The sequence below is a fragment of the Equus przewalskii genome, chromosome 5, assembly GCF_037783145.1.
Source record: "Equus przewalskii isolate Varuska chromosome 5, EquPr2, whole genome shotgun sequence".
Lineage (NCBI taxonomy): Eukaryota > Metazoa > Chordata > Mammalia > Perissodactyla > Equidae > Equus > Equus przewalskii.
In genome coordinates this window covers 72,546,044-72,558,538 of record NC_091835.1, presented here as the reverse complement: position 1 = coordinate 72,558,538, position 12,495 = coordinate 72,546,044, and the positions used below count along the sequence as shown (strand labels likewise).

At 42.5% G+C, this 12,495-nt stretch overlaps 1 protein-coding gene across 1 annotated transcript in view; it reads left to right on the top strand.

Annotated features, from left to right (window-relative positions):
- Positions 1–743: 743 nt before the first annotated feature.
- The window catches only part of TESPA1 (thymocyte expressed, positive selection associated 1), a 34,885-nt gene continuing 23,133 nt past the window's right edge, over positions 744–12,495 (top strand). Inside the window, exons 1-3 of the mRNA XM_008528709.2 lie at positions 744–1,018; positions 10,646–10,853; positions 11,809–11,851. Coding sequence (XP_008526931.2) covers positions 10,691–10,853; positions 11,809–11,851 — 206 coding nt within the window. The 5' untranslated portion in view covers positions 744–1,018; positions 10,646–10,690. The remainder of the gene's footprint in view (positions 1,019–10,645; positions 10,854–11,808; positions 11,852–12,495) is intronic.

The following is a 12,495-nucleotide window of genomic DNA, read 5'->3' as shown; positions in this document are numbered from 1 at the left end:
AAGGAAACCATAGGATCAGGGGAGAGGGATGGGAGACAGCTGGAAAGGTGCCACATCAAACAAAGAAGAAGTATTAGGAGATAATGGAGAAGCAAGGAGAGGGATGGTCAGCAGTGCTGGATGCTACTCAGGGCTGAGTGAGGACTGGGGAAAACCTGTAGAGTTTAGGCTTCTTGGAACTGAAAGCCAGTAAATTGAAGACATCTCCAGTGTGTGACAGATTTTTAAAAGTCCAACTTTAAAAATTCCTTGGGAGAGCCATCATTTATTTTTTTAAAAAAAGAGGAAAACCTCGTAGTGGTTTGAACTTAAAAACAAAGGTCTAAGAAATCAACACAGAAAGAAAGTTGCTTACGATACTATGCAGGATTTGAAAACAAGCTTCTGGGGAATTTACCAGAGTGTGAAAGAGTTACGGAAACAGACTCGTTTTGGCTTAGAGCCCTCTCAAGTGTGTGCCAAAGCTGTAAGAACGCTCTCTGAGATCAGTGTGAGATAATTTTTGGGAGAGAGCTTTCCCATCCTTAGACACCTTCCCTCCTAGGGACTGAAAGCTTCATTTGCAGCAGTGGGATTCTGTTCTATGGGAGGAAGACTTTCCTATCCACACATCATGAGATGGGCTGCACCTTTCCCTAAGAGGAAAAGGCCTCCCATTGTTTTGGAAAGGCCAAGGCAGCACTCAGACAGGAAGTGCTCCCTAGTGCTGAGCTCGGTGACTTCAGATACTTTGTTCTTCAGTCAGTCTCCTGAGCTAAAGCAAAGGATGTGGCTGGGGTAGGAGGCGGGGACTGCGCATATGTGTGTGTGCGTGTGTGTGTGTGTGTGTGTGTGTGTTTTCTCATTTCCGCTTCCCCTTTCAAGCTGGCAACAGCAGTTTAATGAGGACAGAGAGAAAGGTGCAGTATGCAATATGATACTTTCTCCCTGTCCCCACCTCAATCCCGCTCCCTGGGAAGGGCTTGGTCCAGCTTTGGTAACCGCTTTGCCTCAAACTCAGCTCTCTACCAGCAGACAGGTGAGTACCATTTCCACCTCCATTTACAGACTATAGTGATTTAGGTTGGTGCTGGCAGATAGGAGGAAACAGGTCAGAGACGGATCAGGCTGCGAGGAAAAGGGAAGAGTCGGGAGGAAATCTCCCACGTCTCTGAATTCCACCTTAAAAAATTCATCGTTGTGCCTTTCGGAACAAGGAAGTCCTTCTACTTTCTTTTCCTTCCCATTACCAGAGGGGTACTCTTTGTAGGATCATAAAACATGGGTTTCTTTGATGGCTTGAATTAATTCTTAGGAATTTTTCACCTTTCTCATCTGAGAAGTTCCTCTCCGTGTCTTGCTGTACTCATTTTTGCTGAAATTTCTATCTGATTCTAACTTTGAAACGTTCTCCAGGAGAAAAGTTTCTTAGCTTCTTTGCAGGGCCCGTTCTAGCCTCCATAACTTTGACTGTTGGGAATACCCAGCTTAAATCAATTTTGCTTTTTGCGCATATGACTGTTTCCTTCAGAAGGTGTAGAAGAAATTTGTTGAGGAGTTAAGCGACAGCAAGATATATTTGGATTAGATATCAGGGAGAATTTACACAGCTGGACAATGCCAGGCCAAACTAACTGGAAGGCTCAGGATAGATAACCACTGTCAGGGTTGGTTTTCAGTCTGTACATCTCAGAGATGGATAGATGGATATGTTGACTACTTGATGACATAATCCTGAGGAGTGGTGGTCTTTGCTTCTCCAACATCCCTTGTCTTAGTGGTAGTGAGGCTGAGCATGTCACCATCTACATGAGTTTCTGGAAGGGTAGAGGAGTGGAAAGATCCTCTGCACTGGGGTTTTCCCGTGACCCTGCTTGCTATTGAACTCACCAGTGTGTGGAGAAGAAGTGGGTCCCCGGTACAGAACAAGGAAAAGATAAAAGAGCCCCCACAGAAGTGATAGGATAAGACACAAGGGTTTGGAAGAGATGCCCAGGGAAGTACTGGTGACTGTCTACCATAAATGGCGCTGAGTAGAGAGACAAGGGGACATTGTAGACAGTATATGGCAGTGCTGAGGATAGGAGGTTGGAGGTTAGAGGTTTTCAACTTGTATGTCCAAGCTTCAGACTTAACAGTTATTGGTCTTGAGTGATTAGAACTAAAGATCTGGTGTGGTTCTTCTATAACATGAAGCATTATTAGGAAGAGGATAAGCCAGGTTTACTATTATCTCTACTGGGAATATTATCAGGGATAACAAGCTGGAGAAATAGCAGGGGGGACAGAAAGAGATCTAAGAAATGATTTCTTATTCATGGACACCCCAGGGGTTTAGAAATTCTTTACAACCATACTAAGAACACTTTCTCATGATTCCTTTGGTCTTCTGAAAGTTAGGTGGAATCGTGTGATTAAGCATTACGTGGTGGCCATAGAGACCCAAGACAGTCATTTTCAATTCAAGGTTTATGATTTGTGTTCTAATAGAGAACGGAAAGGAAGTGTGGTCCCAGCTCAGATCATGACTCTCAAAGTTCACTCTGGGCTACAGTAAGGGAGAAGGACCAGACATTTATTTCCACTTGATAACTGCCAACTGCTCTGTTCCCACCTAAAGGACAAGACAGAAGTGGGCATTCCAGTACCCACTCTGCTCTGCGCTCTTCCCACACCCAGGCCAGATGCAGGAAAGCTTAAAAACAGATTTTGAGGAGAAGAAGAGAGAGTGTAGCTATTGTGAAAGAAAAGGAGGACGAATGCAAATGAGTACATGAGGGAAAGAGCTTCATTACCAAGGAAATAGGATGAAGAACTGAAGATATGAATTCACGGAACTAACTGGATGATGGAGAAATCTGCTTATCTTCTGCCCTGTCTCTAGACTGAACTATCTGTAAACCAGTCCGAACCAGCTGATGTTCCTTATTTTTGGTGTTTTTTTTGGCCAACCACATGAAAAAAACTAGTGTCTCCCAACACTGAGAGCACAGGATTACCGTTTTCCCAATGTCCGGCTTGAATGTTTCCTGTAGCAGTTTACAAACCTTCCATAAAACTCATCCACATGGTGGAGGTGGAAGTAAGGAATAGAGGGAAGGAGAAAAAAGGGGTCTTAGGTGGTCTTCTTTCAGTATTTGTTCAGCTAAACTTGTTTGTGGGAGAGAGGGGGTGAAAAGGGAGGGAAAAAGTGTTATATTGATGAATTGACATTTTTCTTAGTATTATTTATCAGATAACAGCCTCCTTTTTCCCTCCAATAGATGGAACTGCTCCCTTACACCACAGACGTCTCGTAATGCTCAAACGCTATACTCAGGGTGATTTTTGTTCTGATGCGCTTCCAAACTGCAATAACATGGAAGAGGGTTAGCAATTAGGAAGATATTTCCTACCTATGAAGGAATGTGAGCGCATGTTGCAGGTTGGGGTATGTAGAATGGGGGCCAGTCAACCTGGTCTGAAGTGGAGTTTGTCCTCTATAAACAGAGACTGTTGGCTGTCCTGGGATTCCCCATAGCCCTTGGCAACAGTGGTGATGTGTGTCTCGGCTGTGACTGCGGATAAGATGCAGAAGGTCTTATGGGCCCCATCATGGAAACTCCATTTCCTTTTTCTCTCCTCCCACGCTTGTTCTCACTCTCAGTCCCAATTCACAGGCACCGCTTGGGGTGTAGTGCAATACGGACAGAAACGAGGGGAGGTCTGTCTGATATATGTCCCTGGGAAGAGGCCTAGAGAGCTAAGGAAAAATGTGGGGCTGAATCTTGGAAACCAAGGGTTGGGAAGGAAGGCTGTGATATGAGGAAGAAAGCACACACCTGGGCTCGGGACCTGTGAGTCTGAGTCTCGTTTATAACCATAACGTTCTATGTGACTTCACATAAGCTTCTATCTGTCTCTCTCCCTTTCAGGTTCCTCAACTGCAAAATGAGTGACCAGGATTAGGTATCTCTCTGATCCCTTTGGGCATTAGGCCAGAGCGAAGGACCTATTTATTGCTTATTTTTCATCTCTGCTTAACAGCAACATCCTTCCTTCATCATCTGGATTTTACACACACACCTGCTCGCTCCTTTTCTTCCTTCTTCCCTTATTCCTAAAAATGTTCCAACTTTAGTGAATGGTTTAGACTGAGGGAAGATTAATAATAATAATAGCTGTCATTTATTAAGCACCTCCTTTATATATCAAGGACTTAATATACATTATCTGATTTTAACCCCCAATAACCCAACAAGTTTGATATGTTATCTGCCCTACACATGAAGAAACCTAGGGCTAAAGGGGATAAGTACCTTTACCAAGGACACACTTACAGTAAGTAGAAAGAACTGGGATTCCAAACAAGGCTTTCTCAATTCCAAGGCCCAGGCTCTTTCTACAGTTTTTCTTCTCAAGTGTTGACCATCCTTACTGGGCCCCTTAAAAATATCTCCATAGTGAGATATCTGTAAGCGGAGCTGATATTTGACAGGTACAAATTGGTAGGCCCACACTGGTTGTTAAAATATTAAAATATGTCCACACCTAATTATGGTAAAATTACCAAATTATGATAAATATCCATTGCTCCAAGCTCTCTGAGTGCTCACGACAACCCAGCTATCCAAGCCTTTCCCACAAGATTCCCCAGACTGACAACAAAAACAGTGCCACACCAACCATGCACTTGTAGGACCCAGCCACATGGCTGTGACTGGTGTCAACTCTGGTTGGTCTGTGCTGCTCTGTCAACAATGGTGAATGTTCAGAATGCCACAGCAATCTGAAAGTAACATGAAATTCCAGCAGACTGTCTCCTCTCAACTGGAACCTGGTTGGGCCCTTACCACTAACTTACTCTTTTATTTTTATTTTTTTTTTTTAAGATTTTATTTTTTCCTTTTTCTCCCCAAAGTCCCCCCAGTACATAGTTGTGTATTCTTCGTTGTGGGTCCTTCTAGTTGTGGTATGTGGGACGCCGCCTCAGCGTGGTTTGAAGAGCAGTGTCATGTCCGCGCCCAGGATTCGAACCAACGAAACAATGGGCCGCCTGCAGCGGAGCGCGCGAACTTAACCACTCGGCCACGGGGCCAGCCCCTAACTTACTCTTTTAGCCTGAGGAAGGCAAAACTGCTTTGTAACCATCTGAGTGGAGTCAAGAAGGAAAGCGATGATAATAACCAAACAAAGCAACACTTCCTTCACTGAGATTGTCACAAAGCCAAGTCTAAATTACTTTTGGTTTAGTATAGAGGCCTCTTCTATGACTATAAAATGGAGAGTTTACATGTGGAATGGAGAATTTACTGAGATAGTTTCTCCTTTCCTTTATTCCAAATTACATTTACTGCTGACAGTTGGATGGTGATCTTAGGTTATTTTCTTATTCTATTGTTAGTGGAAAGACTACACAACTAGAGTCAGACTAACCCAAGTTTAAATCTCAGCAGTAAGATCCTAAAGACATGACCTTGAACAGGTCACATCTCTCTCCGAGCTCAGATAACAATAATCAGGTCACAGGTGATTTTAGGATTAAGTGAAGTGGTTTGTGAGAAGGTTTTATGGGTAAACATAGGTAGTCTGCACATGTCAGCTGTTATGAGCACCTATTGCTTTGACTTGCACATGTTAACGTATAGCGAATCTCTGACCACACGGAAGACAGAAACGGGAAGCACGTGATGTTCTCAGCATAGTAATAATAACATACCCACAGAGGTTTTCTCCGCTACTGAAGTTACTGCTACTAATGACTTTTGCTTTAAGATGTTCATTTCAAACCTCTTAAATAATTCCCTAATCTTAAACCATTAGAGGTGATTTCTCTTGTCAATTTCAATCTTGTCTGCTACAATTTCTGCTTTTAATTATAACGTCCCCAGAACAAAGCAAATTCTCTCCTACTTAGTTGTAGTAGATTCCAGACACTTGACAGATTGTGGAGAAATATTTGGGGAATGAACTTGTAGAGAAATGTAGGAAAGAGGAAAGGGCAAAGTGATGGAAATGATAGCAGGGGGGAAAAATCAGGCTTGAGGTGATTCAGCAAGGAGCAGTAGAACCAGTGTGGGTTTTTTGTTGCTTTTTAGGGGAGGGGAGTGGTTAGTAGGAACATCAGAGAAAATATTTCAGCAGGCTTTAGGCTTCCATCCTCTTAGAAGATAGATTAAATACAATATTACAGTACAAGCTAGCATCAAGAAAGATAGTAGTCATATTCCAGAAGGAACAAGAACTTAGAATGGAAAACTCTGTAAAATATTTTTTCAGAGACAGAAGAATTTGACAGTTTAAGGCTTGTAAATTCAGTCAGACTTGTGTGACCCCTTGGTTATATCAACAAAGGATTCGCATGACTGTGTCCCAAGGCTTTTCTTCTTCACTGCAAGGTGTACAAAATATATATGTTAGGATTTGAGACCACGTGGAAAGTCAGGAACACCTGTCCTATGGCATATACTAGGTGAAGATAACTTCTCAGCATCAATGTGGTTCTTGCTCATCTGCAGGTGCAGCATTTGCTGAGCCCCTTCTATTGGAAGGTACTGTGCTTGTCCTGAGATGGGATTTAGGGAACACGTTACAAGAAGTAGTGGATAACATTGAGAAAGGTAGCCACTTATCTCTTATTGAATATGATACAGGGATGTGTGCTAGTGGCTAGAGGTGGGTAAGAGAAAGGTGATGACTTGAGTAGGCCTTAAAAGTGTAGATAGAATTTGTTCGGGTAGAGAGAAAGGTGGATGAAATTGTGTAAGCTAAAGCAAAGAGGGAGAAAAGTTCAAGAAGCACTAGGGGTCAGCAAGCAACGCCTGACGGAATCACTCTCCTTTGGGTCCTTCTCAGCCTCCCTCATTCAGGCTCACAACTTCCCTGGGTGAGTGAAAGCAGGAAGTCTGGAAACCACATATGTCAGTGTTAATTTGAAAGGGAATTTGCTAAATAGGAAGTCATTCCTGAAGCCACTGGACCATTTCCTATTTCTTATGGGGAAACCTACATAAACGCATTTTTTACAGGTATAATTCCTACAAATATTTCAAACTCAACTAGAATAAATTTATAAACATTGGTATTGGAGGCAAACTTTTACAACGTTGAGTCCTACCAATTCATTTTCTAGAGGATGACACTGATGCCCAAATAGAAACCCTAATTGACTTGCCAGAAGTCAATTCATTGGACAAAGTTGGAAGAAATCTCAAGTCGCCTGATTCTTCGTCATTGCTGTTTGTACTGCACCAAACTCCATTGTACACATAAGCTTTTGAACGATTTGTTTGGAGGAAATATCTCCATGCCCTTCTCTGTATTACAAGGGGCCCCAAGGCCTTCAAAGATGCCATCTTGACAGTAGCGTGCACCCCTCCTTCAACTCTTTCTAACACTCTCATTGCTGATGTTCTTCTGTGATAGTCATTTGCCACTTCCTCCAGATTTCCACAAAGAATACCCAGTTTCTTATCTCCCAGCAGCACAGCTTCCCCCTCCTGCCAATAACCAGACAATTCTATTTCTCCCTGCCTCATAATATTGCTGTGCTTATAGTGTTCCCACATAATACCCCGTGAACAGGTCGCTATAGCCCAGTGTGACAGAGATTTGGGAAAATTAACTGATTCAATTCCCTAGTCCCAAGTCCAGTTTGCCACAGTTGAGATTAGCTTAGATATATCCTGCACGTTTTATTTCAGACCATCATGGAGACCATTGTTGCTTTTTCAAGTGAAGAAATTGTTCCATTCTCACCCAAATCGCTCAGAAAATGGCTGTCATTCTCAGTGGGAAGTAGAACCCTTAACTTGTCTAGCCTATTTGTTGTGACAACTATAATAACCATTTATTGGTAAGCCTTTCTTTTGAACTTTCAAGCATTGAGGATTCTGTTTCCATAGGCATTTTCCTTTATGCATTTGCATTAAGGAAAACTTTTGTGTATCGGACAGAACAGCAAATAGGAATAGTTAAGAAAATACAACTTCTGTTCACAATTATAGGAACTCAGAGTAGAAACAAGTCATAGGATAACCCTCAAATTCATCTCTTTTCTCCAACTTCCAACCCAAAACATTTTTACATGCTTAGTAAACACATAGTTATAAGCTTATTGCTATGGTTTTGAAGCTGATCTCCCTATATGTGTCTGTGATGACTCTGTAAGGCCCTGGGTTCCTATGGGGAATAGTCAACTACTAAGCATTCATTTAGAGAATAAGAATTTATTAAGCAACTACAATGTGTTTGGTTCTGTTTTAGGTGTTAAGGACACAGCAATGAACAACTCAGACAAAAATCTCCGTCCTCATGGAGTTTATATTCCAATCAGGAGAGTAAACAATAAATTAGATTGACAAATAAAAGATAAAATATGTTAATGATAAGAACAACAAAGAAGAAAATCAAGCAGAGAAGGAACTCAGTGGCAGTGACTATTGTAGGCTGTAGAAGCCAGGCCTGGCTTCATGGAGAAAGTGGGTTGAGAGCTGGGCTTTGCAGGTAGAGTATGCCAAAGGCTGAGGGATAGGAAGAGGGAGGGGGAAGGAATATGAGAAAAGCCTAGGGTTAAAAAGGAGAGAAGCATTTTCAGGGTACAGAGGGGAAATTAACCTATAGCTGCGGGATATATTTTCAAAGATGTTGGAGGAATGTAGACTAGATTCATATCACAGAGGATGTTGAAACCCAAGTAGAGACCTCCATCTACCATCTCTATTAGTGAGATTCAGGCACTGTGCTAGGTGCGCTGGGGGTTCAGCTGTACAACGGCACATCCGGAAGCTCGTAGGACTTAAAGCATCAATTTTTAGGACTATAATGTTCTCATTAAGAAACTGAGACCAGAGAAAATGATTGAATTTTCCAAGGTTATGTCATTAGCAGGTGGCAGAGTAAAGTGTGGGAGTCAGATAACCTTTCCTTACTTCCTTCCTCCCTTCCTTCCTTCCTTCCTGCCCTCCTGCCTTTCTGCCTTCCTTTTAAATTCCCCTAATCATCAAAAACTTCTTGTGAGTTGAAGAGTCCTTGTGATGTAAGTGAGTTCCATTTGCTCGGGGAATTAAAGACAACAGGCAAATCAGCCTTTGACATTTTCTTCTCTGTGCTGACACCTACCTATTCAATAGGTTGTCCAAATAGAGCTTAAAAAGACTTGAGGCTAGTGTGCATTCATTAACTTAGGCTCTGCCCTCCCGTCTCGTCCCCACCGGCCACACTCACACCCTCTACAGTGAACGAGTAGAAGTGGGACCATTGCTCTTCACTGTCTTATCCCTCTGTCCCCTGGAGCTGCCATAAACAGCTTCATCTTCATAGCTACGCTTTTGACTGTTGGAGGAAGAGAAAATAAAAGGAAAAAAAGTAAGAAGAGTGCCAGTTTCCCGTGACTTCTGTTCTTCAAACGCTTAAAAACAAAATCATTAGTCAGGTATTCAACAATTTAGGTACTAAAATAGCTATTTTTGAAAAGAACATCCTGAACATAAAGTGTATTCCTAGGGCAATAAACTCGTTTTGGATGCCTCTACTTGCTACAGACAGAACATATCCAAAGAAAAACAATACATAATTACTGCTGTCTGATCTAAATTCTTTCACTTCAGGTCCAGCCTAAGACATCTTTTTCTCCAAGGAGAGACAGCAGTTGGCACTAGGAGAGTTTGTTAACCCCGGGCACTTGGCTCTCTGTCTACTTCCTGTGCCTCTTAGGGGAAATTAAATGATTGAATTAAGCTTGTGACATAGGGAAATCACAAAGACGGGTAGCAGGGATAACTTGTCCTTCAGCCAGAGCTGTTGTGAAGTGATAAAAAGAGGATGACTGCCTCTAGGAAAAATTTAAGAGTCTAAAAAGCCTTGATCAGAGTTTATTTACCTAGTCCTACACCTCCGGTTATTCTTCCCCTCTTTTTTCTCTCATCTGAATGTATCTTTTGGAAGAATACGTAGGTGTGGATTAGGCAGTGGTAAATGCAATATAAATGCATTGATGAACAGGGGAATTAACTCATGGCTATGGAGAAACCCAAGTTGACAAATCAGAGAATGATGATTCTGAAGGTGGTGGCTGCTAATGGCTTAAGGCGATGTCTCCTTGTTTTTAATGTGGGATTTTTTTTTTTCCAAGAGAAGTCTGATGTGGACTCTTAATTTCTAAAAGAGGAAACAAAACAAAACAAACCCAGAATGACTGTAGCTGGAGTGATGTCCTGGTTGTGGGACCTTAAAAAATCTGTTTAACCTTTGAGATCTGAGACTTCTTCAGATGTCTTTATAAGGATCAAATAAAGTAAATTTTATAAATTGTGAATTTAAAGGTATTTTAATTTCAATGGAAGATTCTGAAAGACAAAATCTTTCAGGAATAAAGAGAAATGTTTTCTAATACAGCGTTTTGGCTATCATGAGAAGTGAAAATTCTTTAAGTCAGAAGAGCTGTCTCAATGTCCCTTAAATCATATGATGTTTGAAGTTTCCAGACTTACTGATTTGAAAGACATGCCCTGGTGTTTAGATTTTTCAGAGCATTCCTTTTTCTGGAAGATGGAAGAAAGGCTAGACATCTCCTCCCTTCTCCTGAATGGGCAGAAGAGTCATGCTCCTTTTTGCAGAGGGGGGCTACCCTGGGCGTGGTGGTTTCTGAACACAGGATGAGAGAGTATCACTGTATTTCAACACTCAGGACAGCATCAGTGTGGCAGGAGGCCCTGAAGTCTGAACCAGGGCCATGGAGGGCTCTGTGCTGAGCCCCACATCCTGGGAGAAACGGCGGGCCTGGCTCCGTCAGAGCCGTCACTGGCAGACCCAGATCCTGGAAGAGGAGGCTGCAGCTGCCCTGCAGGATGTCCCAGATCCTGAGCCTTCCAGCCTGGATGATGTTTTCCAGGAAGGTAAGAGGTAGTTAGGCATTAAACAGACTTCCACGTTGTCTGTGGTGAGGAACGGGTGGCAGCAGGCACAGGTCTGCAGGGTGGGCAGTGGGTCCCTTGGTTAGACTAGGCCTTCAAGGAGGCTCATTTTGACTGGTTTAAATGAGTTTAAATGAAGAAGAGTAAAGTAATGCAAGATATGAATTATGTGAGAAACAGACAGGCGTAAGATTAGGAAAAAGAAAGAGGAAATTTTTGCATCATCCTGAGAAGCTGTCTGTAAGGACCAAGGCCAGGGTTCTCTGTGAGTGCTTTGGGGTGTTTCTATTTTGTCTGTGTAACAAGGTTACACTCAATCTGGAAGCCTGGACCCTGGCCACAACTTGGTCACTAACAAGCTGTGTGACCTTTGGCAAGTCACTCACCTCTCTAAGGCATATTTGTGTAATTGAAGAAGAAATACCTGAAATAATAGTAGTCACTTTTCTACAAGCCTCTCAGAGCTTCTCTGAGACTCAGATGAGACTATAGACACAAGGGTTAAAAAAACTAATTTTATATTAATAAACCAATTCTTACTTATTTCATAGAAAACAAAAAGCACACACAATATTGTGCCTTTTTTCTTTTTGTTTTTTCCTTCTTCTTCTTCTTTTTTTTTTTTTTTTTTTTTTTTATTTTTTGAGTAGAAAGATTTACCCTTGTTCCCAAACCTTGGGGAAAAGAAAGCAACGGGCCTGACATCCTGGGCATTTTCCAGGTCCTGGGAGGAAGGGGGCAGGGAGTCAAGAGAGAGAAGAAATATCCACTATTTTTATACATTGTTATTTTCCTCTATATCTTAAAGAAAAGTTTTATGGAGGAAAAAAGGATTCATGACGTGGCTTCCATAAGGATAAACTGACGGCATGGGGTGAGTTGCAGGCGGAGTCTGATTTCCTTCAGTTCTCAGTGTTCTGATGTCTGCCTTTTCTAGGGAATCCAGTCAGCAAGATTGAGGACTGGCTGCAGGACTGTGGGTGAGTGCTTGAGAGGCAATGGGATTGGATGTGGTTGGTGGTTGGGTGTACAACAGGCACTGACTCCTGGGAACTCAGAGACAAGGAAATGGGTTCGAATTGGATCTCAGTATCAGAAGGGAGGTTGCAGTGGGGATGGGCTCGTAAGGGTTTGGGTGACTTTGGGGATGGGAACTGTGAATCAGCTGCAACTCCGGCCTGAGACCAAGTTAGGGGGAAGGTCTGGAAGTATAGGGTGGCTCTTATCTAAAGCCAAGAATGATGGAAGCCTGCAGCTCAGGGGAATGGCTGGGCTGGGTCCCACATCCCTCCTCCGTCACCTTTCCCTTCAGACTGCAGTCTTACATTATGTAACAAAGGAAGAGTTAGAAACCTAATGTTCTTATGATCAGAGTAATTCATCACTATGTTGCCCATTTCTACTGCAGAACCCAGGAAGAAGGGCTAAGGGCTTACCCCAGCCATTCAAAGCATGAAGAATTGGAGCAGGTACTTCAAGGCAAAATGTAGTATCTCTTCCCTCAGAAACACTTTAAACTATAAGACCTCACACCCCATCAGCCTGTACCATTTTAGGCTCAGTCTACCCAGACGCAGAGAGAAAGATTCTGTGACCTATTTAAGTCTGATCATTTGTGTAATAA